The sequence below is a fragment of the Monodon monoceros genome, unplaced genomic scaffold, assembly GCF_005190385.1.
Source record: "Monodon monoceros isolate NGI ecotype Baffin Bay Population unplaced genomic scaffold, NGI_Narwhal_1 Super_Scaffold_18, whole genome shotgun sequence".
NCBI lineage: Eukaryota > Metazoa > Chordata > Mammalia > Artiodactyla > Monodontidae > Monodon > Monodon monoceros.
This window is the reverse complement of record NW_021703774.1, coordinates 172,003,590-172,020,985: the sequence shown is the minus strand read 5'-3', so window position 1 is coordinate 172,020,985 and position 17,396 is coordinate 172,003,590. Positions and strand designations below refer to the sequence as shown.

The 17,396-nt window shown below is 47.3% G+C and overlaps 1 protein-coding gene across 5 annotated transcripts in view; it reads left to right on the top strand.

Moving 5' to 3' along the window:
• Positions 1-26: 26 nt before the first annotated feature.
• The window catches only part of CLCN6 (chloride voltage-gated channel 6), a 30,088-nt gene continuing 12,718 nt past the window's right edge, over positions 27-17,396 (top strand). The window contains exons 1-13 of one of the 5 annotated variants that reach the window (XM_029227918.1): positions 27-301; positions 1,094-1,153; positions 7,785-7,850; positions 8,207-8,272; positions 8,844-8,910; positions 10,691-10,797; positions 11,433-11,559; positions 12,209-12,276; positions 13,293-13,351; positions 14,218-14,350; positions 15,170-15,283; positions 15,557-15,723; positions 16,262-16,388. In XM_029227918.1, coding sequence (XP_029083751.1) covers positions 215-301; positions 1,094-1,153; positions 7,785-7,850; positions 8,207-8,272; positions 8,844-8,910; positions 10,691-10,797; positions 11,433-11,559; positions 12,209-12,276; positions 13,293-13,351; positions 14,218-14,350; positions 15,170-15,283; positions 15,557-15,723; positions 16,262-16,388 — 1,248 coding nt within the window. In that variant the 5' untranslated portion in view covers positions 27-214. Of the gene's footprint in view, positions 302-1,093; positions 1,154-7,784; positions 7,851-8,206; positions 8,273-8,843; positions 8,979-10,557; positions 10,798-11,432; positions 11,560-12,208; positions 12,277-13,292; positions 13,352-14,217; positions 14,351-15,169; positions 15,284-15,556; positions 15,724-16,261; positions 16,389-17,396 lie in introns of those variants that run through there. The other 4 variants (XM_029227917.1, XR_003794368.1, XM_029227915.1 and 1 more) reach the window with 4 other exon arrangements.

Here is a 17,396-nt window from a genome sequence, read left to right as displayed (position 1 = left end):
GCCCCCAACATGGCGGCGCCCAGAAGTCTCGTTGGAAGCCGTCCCTCCACCGTCATGTGACGCGAGCCCTCGCCTCACCCGTCTGCAGCCACTCCCAGTCTCCGTCCCAAGCTCGAGAGGGCCACGTGACACTCCCGAGGCCAGTCACGTGAGGCGCGGATCCTGGGTGGGAGGGGGTTGGCGGAGGGGTCCAGAGTGGCAGTAAAGGAGGAAGATGGCGGGGTGCAGGGGGTCCCTGTGCTGCTGCTGCAGGTGGTGCTGCTGCTGCGGTGAGCGTGAGACCCGCACCCCAGAGGAGCTGGTAAGAAGCGGGTGGAGCCGGGCTGGGGAGGGGGCGGTTGCTAAGGGACGGCGAGAGGCGTTGCCGGGGGTGGGGCCGGGCCGAACTGGGCCCGCAGGTAGCAGCGGGTGGGGCCTGGGGACCGCAGCCTGGGCTCTCGAAGCATCTGCCCGGCTTCACGTGCCCAAGCCTTGGGTTATTTCTCAGAACCCCTCCCTGGAATCTGAGGGAGAACCCAGGACAGCTTCAGTTAATCCCATCCTTATTTTTTTTTTATTTCCATCTGAATGGAGTTTTGAATGAAACGAGCGTTTTCGGACTGAGCCCCCTCACTGGACTTTGTGCATATCATTGCAGCTGGCTTAGTTTTTCCAGCCCTTTATCACTCTATCCCTCACCCTTTCTGGGTCACTGATAATCCAGCGTCCCTCTGCAAAGCACCCTGGGAAAACTTGAGTTGTTGTGTCCCCAGAGTTCACAAGTCCCTCCTGATTTCAGACTCGGCATGTTATCAGACGGAACCTGAACTCTTTCCCCCTTAAACTGGCAAGTGACATCTTTGAAGTGTCCTGACGATGAGAGGTTATTTGGAGAATGTATAAGTAGGAATGAAACGCTCACCTGATGACTGTAGATCCCCACCACATCACCCCCATCCCAAAAGGTTTTTTTTTTTTTTAGGTCTTGTTCCCATTTGGTGATAATGGCTCCAGATGATTTAGAAACTAGTAGCTAGTTTCAGTAAATACTTCTGCCTCTTTCCACTTTTAAAACCATTAAAAAGGTCTTCCTTCTCTGGATCTGTTTTTCTAGACCATCCTTGGAGAAACACAGGAGGAGGAGGATGAGATCCTTCCAAGGAAAGACTATGAGGTAAGATTCTTAGATGCTGTCTTGGGTAACATAAGTAGTGAGTGACCTCACGTCAGAGCGAAGCATTAGGATTCCAACCAGAGATGCCCTTTGACCTTCTCTCCCGGGGAGTGAGTGGGTAAGATGTAACTTCTTTGTGGGAAGGGGCCTGTTTAAGAAGCGCTTTTCTCACCTCAGCCCCAAAGCTGTGTCTCCAGGCTCTCATAGATCTGTGGCACCTTAACCTGGATAGAGCATGTGTTTGCCATTAGACTGTTTGCTTTTTTACAACTTGTAGAGACCCAGAGTCAAAGCCACTGACAGTGTTTGCTAGTAACAGGTGTGAGCCAGGAGACCTTGCTTCTCTTCTAAGAGAACTGGGTTTTCAGATGATTGTTTCCTGCCCAAGCAGCTTCTCTCAGAATTGTCAGTGCTTGGTTATAGTTCCGGATTTCAAGCATGGGACTCTTAAAGTGTGTGTGTGTGTGTGTGTGTGTGTGTGTGTGTGTGTAGTAAGGCCAGTGCTGCGGGAGTGCCTTTTATCATTTAATCAGTTTATGATGACATTTCTATGATTTTTGAAATGGCAAAAACAAGCCATGGTTGTGATAGAGGATTCGTAAATGATTTATAAAAAGAAGCTAGGGAAAAACCCATAACACTGCTCGTTAAAAGATGATTATTCACTTTACTAAACGTCCTTTTCCATGTTTTTTTCTTAAGTAACAAAGTGAGACTCTACTAAATACACTATTTTAACATGTTTTCCCCTCCCAGTTGATAAGAATTTTTGTAGCAATAGATACTTTTCTGTAATATCTTTCTAAATAGGGGAATAGCATTTCATTGTGCCACAGTTTCTTTAATCTGACTTCTCTATATTATGAACTGCATCGTTGTGACCATCCTTTCTTGTTCATCCTTAATTGCTTCCTTAGGATCAATTCCAAGAAGTGGGCTTAGTCATGTCTATGTTTAATGCTTTAAAGAAAATGTCAGGTAGACTTAAAAAAATCAACATCCTAGAGCAATAACATACCCAGACTAATTTTCTTTCTAATATTTTATCTTACTCTGGCTGTAGAATTTAGTGTAACTATTATGATTTATAGCTTCGCATGGAATTTTTTAAAAACTTTTATTATAGAGAATTTCAAACATAGACAAAAAATAGGCAGAATAGTGCATCGAAACCCCCTGTACTCATCACACAGCTTCAGCAGTCACTCAGCTCATGCCTAACCTTGTTTTATGTAGGCTCCCATCCACTTCCCTCTTCCCATATTATTCTGAAGGAAATTCTATACATCACATCATTTCACCCATAAGTAATTCAGTGCGTATCTCTAGTATATGAAGACTTTTTTTTAGCATAACCCAATACCATTTTCATACCTAAGAAATTCACGATAATTCCTTGATATCAAATAACCAGTGTTCAGATTTTCCAGTTGTCTTATAAACGTCATATGTACTTTTTAATAGTTTGTTTGAATCAGGTTCCAAATGAGGTCCTCACATTGCATTTGTGTGATATATCTTTTTTTTTTTTTTTTTGCGGTACGCGGGCCTCTCACCGCTGTGGCCTCTTCCGTTGTGGAGCACAGGCTCCGGATGCGCAGGCTCAGCGGCCATGGCTCACGGGCCCAGCCGCTCCGCGGCATGTGGGATCTTCCCGGACCGGGGCACGAACCCGTGTCCCCTGCATCGGCAGGCGGACTCTCAGCCACTGCGCCACCAGGGAAGCCCTGTGTGATATATCTTTTAAGTCAAGTAGGTTTAAGATGGAGTAGATTCCACCTTCATCTTTTTTTTTCCCCTTGCAATTGACTTAAAATAATTTTAGGAGTCTAGAACTTGCCAACTGTACCACAGTGGTATAGTGTAATGGGCTGCTCTGATGTGAGTGCATTTAGTCAATCAAAAAGCACTGTATCCACTGATGTATTGTCTCATATTTCTTTTTTTTTTTTTTTTTAATTTTTATTTATTTTTATTTTGGCTGTGTTGGGTCTTCGTTTCTGTGTGAGGGCTTTCTCTAGTTGCTGCGGGCAGGGGCCACTCTTCATCGCGGTGCGCGGGCCTCTCACTATCGCGGCCTCTCCCGTTGCGGAGCACAGGCTCCAGACGCGCAGGCTCAGCAGTTGTGGCTCACGGGCCAAATTGCTCCGCGGCATGTGGGATCTTCCCAGACAAGGGCTCGAACCCGCGTCCCCTGCGTTCGCAGGCAGATTCTCAACCACTGCGCCACCAGGGAAGCCCTTGTCTCATATTTCTTAAATATTTGTTTGCTTGTACATAGTTGAGAGACTTGCAGGAATAAGTATAAGACAGTCCATATTGTGTTGTCATCTTGCATTCCCTCATTGAGCCTGAGCCTGGTGATATCCTGACTGTTAACTATGACTGACACTGTCTCAGCTTTCATTCTACCCCTGGGAGCTCAGTACGGCATCTGTGCTCCATTGACCTACTGTATCCCCGGCTCCTTCACTCCTTTCACTATATTGTACTCATATTTGTAATGCATTTACTTTCAGCTGATATGCATATTTATGTAAATTTTATGGGCTAATGTTCTTTTGTGTGAGTTGTTAATATTTCTCAGTTAACCGTCTCTGCATATGAGCTTCTTGAGAGCATTTGCTATGTGTAAGAGCAAATTTAGCTAGGCACGTAATCAGAAAAGTCTGCCCAGATTTTATTTATGAGGGATCAACTAGAAAACCCTTCTTTTGAAGCTCTTCCTAAGATGTGTTCTTTCTTGCCTTAGAAAGAGTTCATTGCACATACTTGACTCTTTGATAAGTTGGGGGTTTTATAAGATGTTAGAGTCCCTGTTGCTTTTTTTTTTTTTAATTGAGGTTTGTAGGGTTTTTTTATTTTATAATTTTTTTTTTTTTTTTTTTTTTTGCGGTACGCGGGCCTCTCACTGTTGTGGCCTCTCCCGTTGCGGAGCACAGGCTACGGATGCGCAGGCTCAGCAGCCATGGCTCATGGGCCCAGCCGCTCCACGGCATGTGGGATCTTCCCAGACCAGGGCATGAACCCATGTCCCCTGCATCGGCAGGCAGACTCTCAACCACTGCGCCACCAGGGAAGCCCTATTTATTTATTTTTGACTGTGTTGGGTCTTTGCTGCCGCACCAAGGCTTTCTCCACTTGCAGTGAGCGGGGGCTACTCTTTGCTGTGGTGTGTGGGCTTCTCATTGCAGTGGCTTCCCTTGTTGTGGAGCAGAGGCTCTAGGCGTGTGGGCTTCAGTAGCTGTGGCATGCGGGCTCAGTAGTTGTGGCTCGTGGGCTCTAGAGTGCAGGCTCAGTAGCTGTGGCACACGGGCTTAGTTGCTACGCAGCATGTGGGAATCTTCCCGGACTAGGGCTTGAACCCGTGTCCCTTGCATTGGCAGGCGGATTCTTAACCACTGCACCACCAGGGAAGTCCCTAGAGTCCCTGTTTTGACATCTATTTTCATTATAGGTGGTTTGAATAATAACAACTCCCTATTTGTGGGATGGGGCCATTACCAAACAGTATTGTTTTCATGCAGGTCACAGAGCCTGTAGTGCCTTTTTGAGTTAGAAAAAGGCACCCTTCAGAGCTGGGAGGACTTAGAATAAAAGGCCTCCCCCTCTGAGCCATTGCAACGCCCCAGCTAAAGGCCCATTGAAGGTGCTTTTTGTGTGAGCCCTAAGGTGCCCTTCCTGAGTGAATTTGGCCTACATCTCAGTCCCCATATGCCCTCATAGCCAGATGGCATTTTTGCTCATAACCATGGGCAGCAGCCCTGCAAGCCACCTATACAAATTTTATTTTTAAGAAAGTTCTTAGTCCACCAAACCAAAGAGCAACATATACAGCAGAAATAAAAAGGAAGTTAATCATGGCAAAGGAGAAGTAACAATATCAGGTTGGTTTTTTTTTTGTTGTTTTTTTTTTTTGTGGTACGTGGGCCTCTCACTGTTGTGGCCTCTCCTGTTGCGGAGCACAGGCGTGTGGGATCCTCCCGGACCGGGGCGCGAACCCGTGTCCCCTGCATCGGCAGGCGGACTCTCAACCACTGCACCACCAGGGAAGCCCAGACAATATCAGGTTTTAATAACAGATCATATAGTTCATTGGTACCTGTTTACCAAGTGTCAAACTTTCAGCTAATTTATTTTAAGAAAAGAAAAAAAGATTGGTGTTCTGGTGTTCCAGTTGTTTCTAAATGTCTCTTTTAACAGCTTTATTGCGCCATAATTCACATGCTATACAATTTACCCATTTAAAATGTACAGTGCAATGTTTTTTTAGTATATTCACAGAGTTGTGCAATCATCGAAGCAATTTCACAACATTTTCATCACCCGGGAAGAAACCATGCACCTGTTAGCAGTCACTGCCCATTCTTCTTGCCCCTGACCGTAGGCAACCACTAATCTACTTCCTATCTTTATACCTTTGCCTATTCTGGACATCTGCGAGCGTTTTCAATGTTTATGGAGTCACAGTGTTATTAGAACCATCAAGCAAATAGTTAATTGCCAGTGATTTTTATACATATTTGGTATGAAGGATAGTCATATTTTCAACATGTCAGTTTTTTTCTGTTTGTTCCTAGAATGTGATGTCACTTAATTGATTAAAAAATATATACATGTGTGTATATATGCACACACACATATCCACAAACATATGTTTGTGTATACAGTAGCTGACCCTGAACAACACAGGTTTAAACTGCTCAGGTCCACTTATATGCAGGTTTTTTCCAATAAATACAGTGCCTGTATTTTCATTTTACAGATATTTAAATTAACTAAGTGTGGGGAAAACTTTGTGTTCCATTAGAGATCACAATATGTGGAATCAAAAGAGCTAGTATCCAAACTGTTTCAGCTTCTTGCCCTTGGGTGAGTCATTTATCAGTTTCTTCATTTTTGAGGCAGAAATAGCAAAATTCGGATTTTCGACTGTGTGGGAAGTTGCTTCCCCTAACCCCTACGTTGTTCAAGTGTCTACTTTATGTACGTGTATGTGTAGAATATGTATGTGTATATATATATAATCATTAAATACATATATATATTTAGTCATTCATGGATGGGTCTAGTTTCCCAGCAGAAGTATAGTATACAGATTGAGTTTTTTTTGTTTTGTAATCAGGAAAACAATTTTGTTTCTAATATGAAAAGTACACCATGTTTGCTGGGAGAATTTTAAATCATATCCAGATGTGAATGCCTCCTAAAACACCAGAGATAACCACTGTTAACAGTTTTCCCAAATGTTTTGCATTGTATGCTGACATACAAATCTTAATTTTATTTAATCAAAATAGGATTATATTATACATTTTATTCTGCATCTGCCTTTATTTATTTTGCATCTTGCCTTTTTTACTTAATTTTTGCACGTTTTCCCCATCTGTCTTTGTAGACCTGTCAGAATTATTTTATGGCTCTATAGTCTTCTGTATCTGGGTGGATGATAACTGATTTAGTCAGTCGCCTGTTGTTACTCCAGGACCCTTTAACAAAAGGAATTTGGACTTTGGGTAGTCATATAAATGGAAAAAACTGTCACGTGTCACACCTGTGTTTGTTTGGCTGACTCTGAACTCCTGTCTGGGCGTGTGGCCACCGGGCCAGTGTCCAGTTTGTTCACTAGCTGACATGTAGGTAGCAACAGGTTATGGGGAGAGAGCACACAGAAGACTGTTTTCCTTTGGTGCCAAACTGCTGCTTCTCGTGCAAGATGTAGAAATAAAATTATTTACTTTGAATTGTTTCTTGAAATGACTCTGGCCCACCTGCAAAGCGTTTGCAGAGCAGCTGTGTTCTGCGAAGTTTGAGGAAAACAGTCTCCCCGTTTGTCTCGTGACTAACCTCTTTTTCACAGACACGAACTGCAGAAGGTACTTAAAATTAGGCTTTCTAAATTAATTTGGTTCTGGTTAATTGAAGTATTTGTTCATCTAATAGAGTAAGTTGGGTAACACTAGTGACAGCTGAAGGTCTTTTAATGTTTGGCAGAAACAGGACACTTAAAAATATGTAGTTTAAAACTTCTTGGGGCTTCCTGGTGGCTCAGTGGTTAAGAATCCGCCTGCCAATGCAGGAGACACGGGTTTGAGCCCTGGTCCGGGAAGATCCCACATGCCGCGGAGCAGCTAAGCCCGTGTGCCACGACTACTGAGCCTGAGCTCTAGAGCCCGTGAGCCACAACTACTGACGCCCACGCGCCTAGAGCCCGTGCTCCGCAACAAGGGAAGCCACCGCAATGAGAAGCCTGCGCATCGCAACGAAGAGTAGCCCCCACTCGACGTAACTAAAGAAAGCCCGTGCGCAGCAACAAAGACTCAACACAGCCAAGAATTAATTAATTGATTAATTTAACTTAATTAAAAATTAAGCAAAAAACTTCCTAAAGCGTGAGGTATACACCTAAAGCAGTGCTGCTGAAATGTCCGTATAAAGCACAGATTGCGATACTGCAGGTCTGAGGGGGCTGAGGGTGTGTGTTTCTAACAAGCTCCTCCTGGGTGCTGCTGTGCCCACCTGTGCTTTGAGTGGCAGGAAACGGGAGTTTTATCCCTTTCCAGGTTTTGGTAATTCTTCCTTTTGGCTTGGGACTTTTTTTTTTTTTTTAACTCACACGTCCCTCTTTCAGAGTTTGGATTATGATCGCTGTATCAATGACCCTTACCTGGAGGTTTTGGAGACCATGGATAATAAGGTGAGTCCTTTATTGATCTCTTGGGACCAAGTAGGTCTTAGGACAGCTTCTTTTTCTGTTCTAAATACTCAAGTAAATTTCTTTACCCCTTGGCCTCTTAACCCTTTTCATGAGATATCTGCATTTATTACTTAGTCGTTCAACCTGCCAACCAGAGTGCCCACTGTCAGTGCTCCTGGCCCAGCCCTTAGCGTTCTTCATTCTTGCATGGTAAAGCACCTGCCACCCCAGACATCATCACCGTGCTTGCCGTCCATATGGAGTTTAGTCTAAAGCTGGTTGGCTGAGATGTATTCCCTCCCTGCTGTCATCATAAGCCTGCAATAAACGGAATCATTTCTTTCCTTTGTGAACAGAAGGGTCGCAGGTATGAGGCGGTGAAGTGGATGATGGTGTTTGCCATTGGAGTCTGCACAGGGCTGGTGAGCAGGCAGGGCGTGGGGAGACGATGGGCCAAGGGGCGGAGGGGTCAGAGGGCAAGCTCCAGCGGCGAATAAGTTGTTTGTTTTTATAACAGAGACTGCCTTACCCCCCCCCCGCTCCTCTTTTTAAAATCATAATCCTGACACGTCTTCATACTTCTCTTGCCACGCAACTCTGATGCCCTTTAAAGCACGCAAAGGCTTTTTGAAACTGCATTTGGAAAGAGCGGAGCAGGCCCTCACACATCTCTGTACTGTTCCTCTCCAAGCACCAGTGGTTTTCCTTGGTCTCCGATCTTTTTTACCATCCTTTTCCCTCTGTGCTTTAACTCTCCTTCTGACAACTTAGCTGCACCCCTTTCTTTTGTGCTTGGAGGGGCCGTGGCGCCAGGCTCAGGTGGGACCCTCCCGTAGCCACAGTGACTAAGGAAAGCCTGTTCACGCGTGGCCTGTTGGTAACATTGGTGCAGGTGACCAGCGAGAACAGGCAGTGGGGGGAAGGGGCGGTGCCTCAAGGGGAGTGCCTGTGACAGCGGGGAGACCTGGGTGAGCGCCCACGTGCTCTTCACAGGTGGGTCTCTTCGTGGACTTCTTTGTACGGCTCTTCACCCAGCTCAAGTTCGGAGTGGTGCAGGCGTGTATCCTTTTCACGGGTCTTGGTGTTTCCGGACGTCAGCACCTGCTGACTCTGCTTTCCCGTCTAGAAGTGAGTTTAACAGCAGACGTGATCTTTGAAGAGCTACGTATTAGCCACTTGGGTTTGAGGCTTTTCATTATCATCGAAGGACACGAGAGGAAGACTTTAATAGAAAGGTGCTCATGTTCATGGTTAGTAAGACCTGAAGCACAGATGCCTATTTTCCCTGATCGATCTATGAATTCATTGTAGTTCCAATGGAAATTCCAGTAGATTGTTGCTGGAACTCGAAAAGTCTCTTCCTAAATTTGTGTGGAATAGTAAAGAGCCCAAAGTAGCTGAGACAGTTTTGAACAACAGACAGGGGACTAGCCATACTAAATGTCAAGACATATAATTTAAGATACAGTCATTGAAACAGTATCACATTGGTGCGGGAATACCCGATTAGACCAGTGGGAAATAATAGAGAAGCAGAAACTGGCCCCCACACATATCGAGATGTGGTGACTGACAGAGTTAGTGTTATAAATTAGGAAGGATGGATTAGTTAAAAAGATGCTGGGACATCAGTTATCCACCTGGAAAAATACAAAATTAGATTCTTTGTACTATAAATTAATTCCAGATGGACTGAAGATGTCAATAGGTGAAACAAAACTTGAAGAGATGATGTCATGTTGAGAGTACAGAATAATTTCTAAGGACTCCAGGAGGCACAGAGTGAAGGGGAAAAGATCAATAAACTTGACCACATCAAAGTAAACATCCTATTTATACACACACAAAAAAACCCCAAACAACAATAAAACACCATAACTAAACTGAAAAACAAGTTTACAGCCTAGGAGAGGTTGTTCCCGTGCATTTAAGAGACAAATAATTAGTATCCAGAATAGAGGGAGAACTGCAGCTCAGTAAGAAAAAAGTCCAAACAGCCCAGTAGAAAAGCAAGCAAAGGATGTGAACAGGCAATTCTCAGAGGAGGAAAATTAGCTGATAAATAAACCTCACCTCACCACCAGCAGGGAAATGAAAATTAAATACATAGGAAGGTGCACCTTCCTGACTCCTGAGTTTCTGTTCTAAATGTGGCCCTCAGACATACACAGAGATGTTCATTGCAGCTCTGTGATGGCAAAGGATTGAAATCACACCAAATGGGAGAGTGGGAAAATTGATGTTCACATGATACGGTTTTGTGTAGAAGTCAAAATAAATGAACCAGAGCTTTTACATCAGCATGACTAATTCTCAGAAAGCGTTGAGGGAGAGGAAAAAGGCAGCTGTAGAATGTGCATCAAGTGCAATGCCATTGTTTTAATTTTAGAAGCACCTAGAACAATGTGGATGCACATGGAAACTTGCAGGGGAGGATGCGCAAGAGTTTCAGCTTACTGGTTTCTTCCAGGAGAGAGGGAGGGAAACAGAAAGGGTTTTGTTGTCGTCGTTGTTTTTAATGGTATCTAATGTTTTCATTTTTTAAAAATACCTGGAGCAAATGTGGCGTAACACTGAGATTTGTCAAGGCATGGGCTGTGGGAGTACAGGTGTCTGTACCTTACCTCTCATAATGTTTGAAGTATTTCATAGTTTAAAAATGGTTCCTAATGTAGGAGACATCTCAGGCAGTTGTGTTTTTTTTAAGTTTATATACGGAGAACAGGAGGGTGTGCAGTAAGCAGCCACCGTGCTTCAGAAGAGGAGAAGCTGCCTCACTTCAAGTGACGGTAGGACCACCCCAGCTAGCGGGCACGGTTTCCTTAACCCCATGTCTGTAGCGGTGGAGGAGTGCAGCCAGAAAGGCTGCCTCGCCCTGTCCCTCCTTGAACTCTTGGGTTTCAACTTGACTTTTGTCTTCTTCGCGAGCCTTCTTGTCCTAATTGAGGTGAGGTGGTGGGGTGTCGCCTTTTTGCTCATGAGGTTTTGCTCTCATTTTCTCCATCTCCATTTTCGAAATGTCAAGAAACTGATTTAGACTTCGAATACAGATTCCCGTAGAAAAAGTGGTCTCTCGTTCACTTAGAGATGTTTTCTGAAAGTGGTTTCAGCCTCTGGTGAGATTAAAGAGGAACAATCTAGGCGAGAAGGTTGATTTTTCGACCTTGGTAGCACGTTAGAAATAACCTGGGGAACGGTAAAAATGACTTTAAATAACTTTAAAATACTTCAAACTTAAATACTTTAAACTTCAAAAGACTTTAAAATAACTTTAAAAGTGACTGATACCCAGCTTAGATGAATGAGGTAAGACTCTCCGGTGGTGAAGGCTGGCATTGATTGTTGAAAGGCCCCCCCAGCTGATGCTGAATCACCAGGAACTTGCTGGAAATGCATCAGACCTACTGAGTCAGAAGCCCGGGGGGCAGGGGCAGCCTCTGGTTTCACAGGCCCATGGGGGGCAGGGGGGTGGGTGCTGCTCTGGTGAAGAGGGTCAGTTCGCCCTCTTTGGTGAGGCTGTCCAGGGTGAACCGTAGACCCAGTGGAGTCTGAGTTTCTGGGTGTACCTGCTCTCCCCATCAGCCAGTGGCAGCGGGTTCTGGGATACCCGAGATCAAATGCTATCTGAATGGTGTGAAGGTGCCCGGAATCGTGCGTCTCCGGACCCTGCTCTGCAAAGTCTTTGGAGTGCTGTTCAGTGTGGCTGGAGGTAAGGAGGGTCTTTTCTGACCTTTATCCTTGAAGCGTTCAGGGGGCGAAGATGACAAGAAGCATCATGTGTGTACACTGAGTAGGTTCGGATTTGAAGGCCCCGGCCTCAAACAGGTTTCTGCACTGTTTGTTGATGGGTTATTTTTTAAATGCAGATGCTCTGAATTAGTTACCATTCAGAGATATCTGACCAGCACGCCACTGAGTCTTGAAGTAGAACGAATGTCTAATTGGTTTGTGGAGTTGGCCTTTAGCAAAGTCAGCAAGTTTTTGTGCCAGATAATATTTTATACTTCGTGGGCCAAGAGGCAAGAAAAGAAGCTATTAGGTAGGTGCTTAAACTTACATGACCGCTTAAAATGTATCCATGTGAGAATGTAAAGACCATTCTGAGCTCTCTCAGGCTGTATAAAAACAGGCAGCAAGGCCATCTTGGCCCACAGGCTATGGTTTGCTGACCCCCGATGTAGAATTTCAAGATTATTTTCTCCTGTTTGTTGGGAATTTGACTCACCCTCTTTCTCTTACAAAGTCATAGGATCATCTTTGTTTTATAGTTGTCAAGAGAAAGGTCTATGTAACAAAGGTCTCCTGACCCAGACCGTTCTGTGCTCACTGATGGCCTCCCCCTTTTCCACCTGTTCCAGGGCTCTTCGTGGGGAAGGAAGGCCCCATGATCCACAGTGGAGCAGTGGTAGGGGCTGGCCTCCCGCAGGTAAGGGTTGATGGTCTGCGGGGGCGGGTTACCCCTGCGAGTGGGCCACCTGCACAGGGGCGTGTCTGTGGTTGAATTTGGAAAAAATCCATCGGGAGCATCCCAACACGGCTTCGGAATCTGCTGTCGCTTTGGGTTGACGAGAAAACGATATGGTCTGTCTCCCAGGAGAGCAGGTAGCTGGTACCTCGAGGCTTTGACGAGGCCCTGCTGAGTCCTAGGAGCAGGAATGGGACAGAGAGAAAGTCTGTTCAAATGAAAGTCACCCGGTGCCTCCCCAGCCTTTGCCGAGCACGTCCCCGCAGGGTGGCTTTGTGGAGCGTCTCGGGAGAGGCTGGAAGCCTTGGCTGAGACGCTCTCAGGCGCGGGTCTGTGCTGATTCCTTTGGAAGCAATGCGGAGTAGCAGCTGCTGTTCTTTAGCGTTAGGCTGTCCGGGCCAGACTCTCATATACTGGCTCCTTTAAAGCCACCTCAAGGGTTGAGTTGCCCTTATCACCTTCCTTCTCAGATGAGGAGCTGAGGCTTAGGGAGGCCAAGGAGCTCGCTCAGGACCCCAGGCTCCCGTGCTCACGGGCTGGTCCACGTGGAGAAGTCTCAGTTCCCTATGAACTGTCGCTTACGGACGTTTACATCTCATGTTCTAAGGGGAGGGAGTTGCTGTGCGGCGGCCTGAGATTTTGTCGAGCAGGTTAAGAGTTGGCCCCCTTGGCCCTTCCTCGGTGACTGCCCCATGACGTCTGCAGCAGCTTTCAGTTCCGCCTAACCCTTCGCTCAGCAATTTCCCCTTTTCCTTTTGGACTCGCTGTCTATGTACAAAATGCAGTTTCTGAGGGGCCTAGAAATTGGGGGGGGCAGGAAAAGCACTTCCTCCCCGAAGCCGCCTCTCTTCCCATCTGCTGCCCTAGACTCCTTCTCGCAGTCCCTGCCCAGGCGCGCTCAGGCTACAGGGACTCCCCGGCGCTGTGGATGCCTGCAGCTTCGGGCCCCTCTCTGACTTTGTTTTCTCTTGTTCTAGTTTCAGAGCCTCTCTTTACGGAAGATCCAGTTTAACTTCCCCTATTTCCGAAGTGACAGGTATGGAAAGGTTGGAAATTGGGGGGTTTTTCTGGAAAAAACAAGCCGTTCATTTACTGCCACTGAGACCCTACACTTGCTCTAGTCGGGCTCACGCTCTCCCCTGCTGGGTGGGCTGCGTGCAGAACCCGACCGTCCAGAAGGAGGTGGGCTTTGAATTATTCTTCTGAAGATTAGGAGCACAAGGGCCAAGGAGGCATCATGGCTTCCATTTTGTCGTAACGTAGGGCCTCTAGAAGCATCTCAGACAACGAAGAATGTGGTCCAAGATCGAACATACGACCAGGGAAGTCCACAGGCATATTATCAAGGATGGAGTTTATTTGCTTGGTCAGCCGTGTCTCGGGTTTGGAAGGCTGCTTCTGGGCACTCTTCAGCCCGTGGGATTTGCGTGTGTTACTGACCTGCACACCTGGCAAGGCCCTTGCAGTCAGGGGCCCAGGGGCTGGGTTGCGGTCCGCCTTCTCGCCTCGGTGTTCCTGCCGGTCACTGTCACCTGCCCCTCTGCTCACAGCCACACTTGTACATTTTCTCTGGTGCTGAGCTTTCTGGAAGGAAGGTCTGATGAGCCAGTGGCTCAGCGGTGACACCAGAACCCTCCAGTCTGCCTCCTGAGAATCCATGTTGAGAGTCAACGGACGTCAGAGAGTCCCCCCACCTGGCGGAGCTCCTCTGGGGAGAGCGTTTGGCTCATAGGTGAACTGCTTTGGCTGCCAAGTTGCCTCCCCAGAGACCTGCCCTTCATGAGCCCTGACTGTTCGTGGGTCTCGAGATGTTAAAATGTCAGTGCATAAGGAAGTGAAAACTTGCCTTTCGCAGCCTGAGGGCTGTTTCTCAGATAAACCGTCTCTCTTTTCTGTCCTCAGAGACAAGCGGGATTTCGTATCAGCAGGGGCGGCCGCCGGAGTCGCTGCAGCTTTCGGGGCCCCCATTGGGGGTACCTTGTTCAGTCTGGAGGAGGGCTCATCCTTCTGGAACCAAGGGCTCACGTGGAAAGTGGTGAGGAAGACCTTCCCCTGAGCTTAACCACACCCCCCAGATTTAAACTGGACACCTCTTACCCGTTACATTTACCAGTAGCTTTTTTTTTTTCCTCTTTTACTGTTTACCAGAGTCATACTTTAAATACAGTTACAAATGTCTGGAAATAACCCGAGCAGAAAAGGTATACCATGCAAACACTAACCAAAATAAGGCTGGTGTAGTAGTTTCTTAACGTTAAAGGAGACTTTGAGACAAGGGGAGTTACCAAAGTGAGTGAGGGCCGTTTCACGGTGATAAAAGTCTCGATTTAATCGATAGTTTTAGTCAACCTGTGCTTCTGATGAGATCAAGAGAGTTGACGTTACTGGAAACTCCTTTGCTCTAGACACACCCATAACCTCCAGACCGTGGACTTTGCTGTACTTCCCATATTAACACCCTTCCCATCCTTAGTCACGCTGCTGCTGTTCTCTCCTGACGAACCATCCAACCCATAGGTGAGACCGGCTGTGGTCCTGATGTGAACCCCCGTCTCCTGCCTCAGGGGAGCATTTTCTTCCTCTGGTGTTTACTGTTCCTTTTTTGGCACAGGGTCTGGTGCATAGTAGGCTGTAAATGAATAGTCCTTCACAAAAGGCTGCATGAAAACTCCTAATAGCCTGATTTCCAACTTCTCACACTTGTGGTGTATCTACTGCCGTGGTCACCAGGGCCCTGTGTCCAGACCTGGAGTTGGCCGGTCTCTGTGCGGAGCAGGAGGTTGGTGGGGACACGTCTGGGAGGAGGCAGGACCTGTCGCTATCGAGTGTTCTTGTTTTTTCACCTGTCCCCTAGCTCTTTTGCTCCATGTCTGCCACCTTCACCCTCAACTTCTTCCGTTCTGGGATTCAGTTTGGAAGTTGGGGTTCCTTCCAGCTCCCTGGATTGCTGAACTTTGGCGAGTTTAAGGTACGTTTTGTCCTTGCCCCCCAAATTTCTTTCTTGACCCGTGAAAATTGCTCTTAAGTACCAGAGAGAAGCTGTCAGAAGGGTAGGTGCGTCCCTGCCCCTGTCGTCTCCCGCATGCCCTGTGCTCAGTGTGGGCGGGATTCCAGCACTGCTTTGGCTCTCGTAGGGAGAAGGCAGGATCGCTTCTCGTCTCTGTCTTTTTCTGCTCCTGTCCCTTCCTGTTCTCATGGGCACTCTGGTTTTTCTCTCTCCCTCCCTTGCCCCTTCTCTTAGTGCTCTGACTCTGATAAAAAATGTCATCTCTGGACAGCTATGGACTTGGGTTTCTTTGTCGTGATGGGGGTCGTTGGGGGCCTCCTGGGAGCCACATTCAACTGTCTGAACAAGAGGCTTGCGAAGTACCGCGTGCGAAACGTGCACCCGAAACCTAAGCTCGTCAGGTACCCACGCAGCCACCCCCCTCCCGCCGCGGCCCCCAGGCCCTGTGGGCACCGGGCCGTCTCTCCCGGGGAAGGGACCCCACTTCCCACACCAGCTTTCATGTCATGTCTAAGACGGAGAATGGAAATCTGTTTGTCAGACGGGCCAAAAGACTGAGGCTGAGCTTAATTTATATCAGAGCCACTGGCTCACTCCCAGCCTCTCTGGACTTGGCCACCAGCACACATGACAAAGTCGGTATTGGCCCCGCCGAGGGGTGCACTCTCGCTAGACTCTCGCCCCAGGACTTAAAATGGAAGGCCTTTCATTCCTCGGAGAGAGATGATGTGGCCGTAGCAGCCCACGTTACTGGCTACCCACTTTTTACATGGAAATTGCTGGAATGCAGCAAGTCACTGATAAATTCTGCACACGTGCTAACAGCAGGGGCTGCTGTGCGTGCTCTTGGGGGAAAGGAGGGTTGGAGGTAGGCAGTTTTTGAGTTCCCAGGACCAGGTGACTTTTTATCCACAGTAACAGCTGCGCTTTGCCTCCTAGAGTCTTGGAGAGCCTCTTGGTGTCTCTGGTGACCACCGTGGTGGTGTTTGTGGCCTCCATGGTGTTAGGAGAATGCCGACAGATGTCTTCCGCAAGTCAAGTTGGTAATGACTCCTTCGTACTCCAGGTAACCCTGGTGCACCTGCTACCTTTGTCCTACACCCGCGAAACAGAAGAATCCGGAAATGTATGGCTTGCCTCAGTTTAGAGCTAATAGATGTGTTGGGTTCATTGTTCCACACCTGATTCAGATTGCCCGGGGTGGGGCGGGCATTGTAGTAGTCTTTTTACCTAAGAGAGGATGTGCACCAAACTTTCTCTTTCTCACTTTTGTGAACAGTCCTGGCTCTCATAGAGGGAACTCCTCTCCCTCTCTCTCCCCCCCATCCCCCTCCCTCCTTCCTTCCCTCCCTCTCTCCCACCCCCCGTCCCCCTCCCTCCCTCCTTCCCTCCCTCTCTCTCTTTGTTGAACAAAACTAATTGGAAACAGACGTTCAGGATGCTGACTGACTGCTTCTCCTCCGAGCCTCAGCTTACTCTTTGACCCCCCCCACCCCTGAAAGGTGCATGCCAGCCTCACCCTCGGGATGTAAGAGGCACCCCTCAGACGGGAGAAAGGAGTGCCTGCCTCAGGGCACACGGTGGTCCTGGCTCGTCCTGCATCTTCTGGTTTTTCTGGGTTTAGGTCATTTACTGGCATGCCTCCTCTTTGCATTTCTCCTTTTCCTTTCCTAGCAGTATGTGATGTTTTCTAGCACCTTTCCCCGAAAGAGCCGGTTGAGTGAGGTAGGCATTGGAGCTTACTGTACCCTGTGTTTTTCAGTCCAGTCCGGTGGGTCTGAGAGCCGGCCTCTAGGGTGGAGGCTGGAGGTTCTCTAGTACGTGTCTTGTTGAACTGCGGTCCATGGTTTTTACATTTTTAAAGCGTTGGGGAAAAAAAAAAAAAAGAAGGACATGTGACAGAGACTGTATGTTACCTGCACAGCCTAAAATATTAACTGTCTGGCTCTTCACAGGAAATGTTTGTTGATCCCTGTTACTGGCTATTCCCCAAGGCCACCTCTTACCAGACCAATATTTTCCAAAGTGTGTTCTAAGGAACATTGACACACGTGATTCAAGAGCAAACAAATGG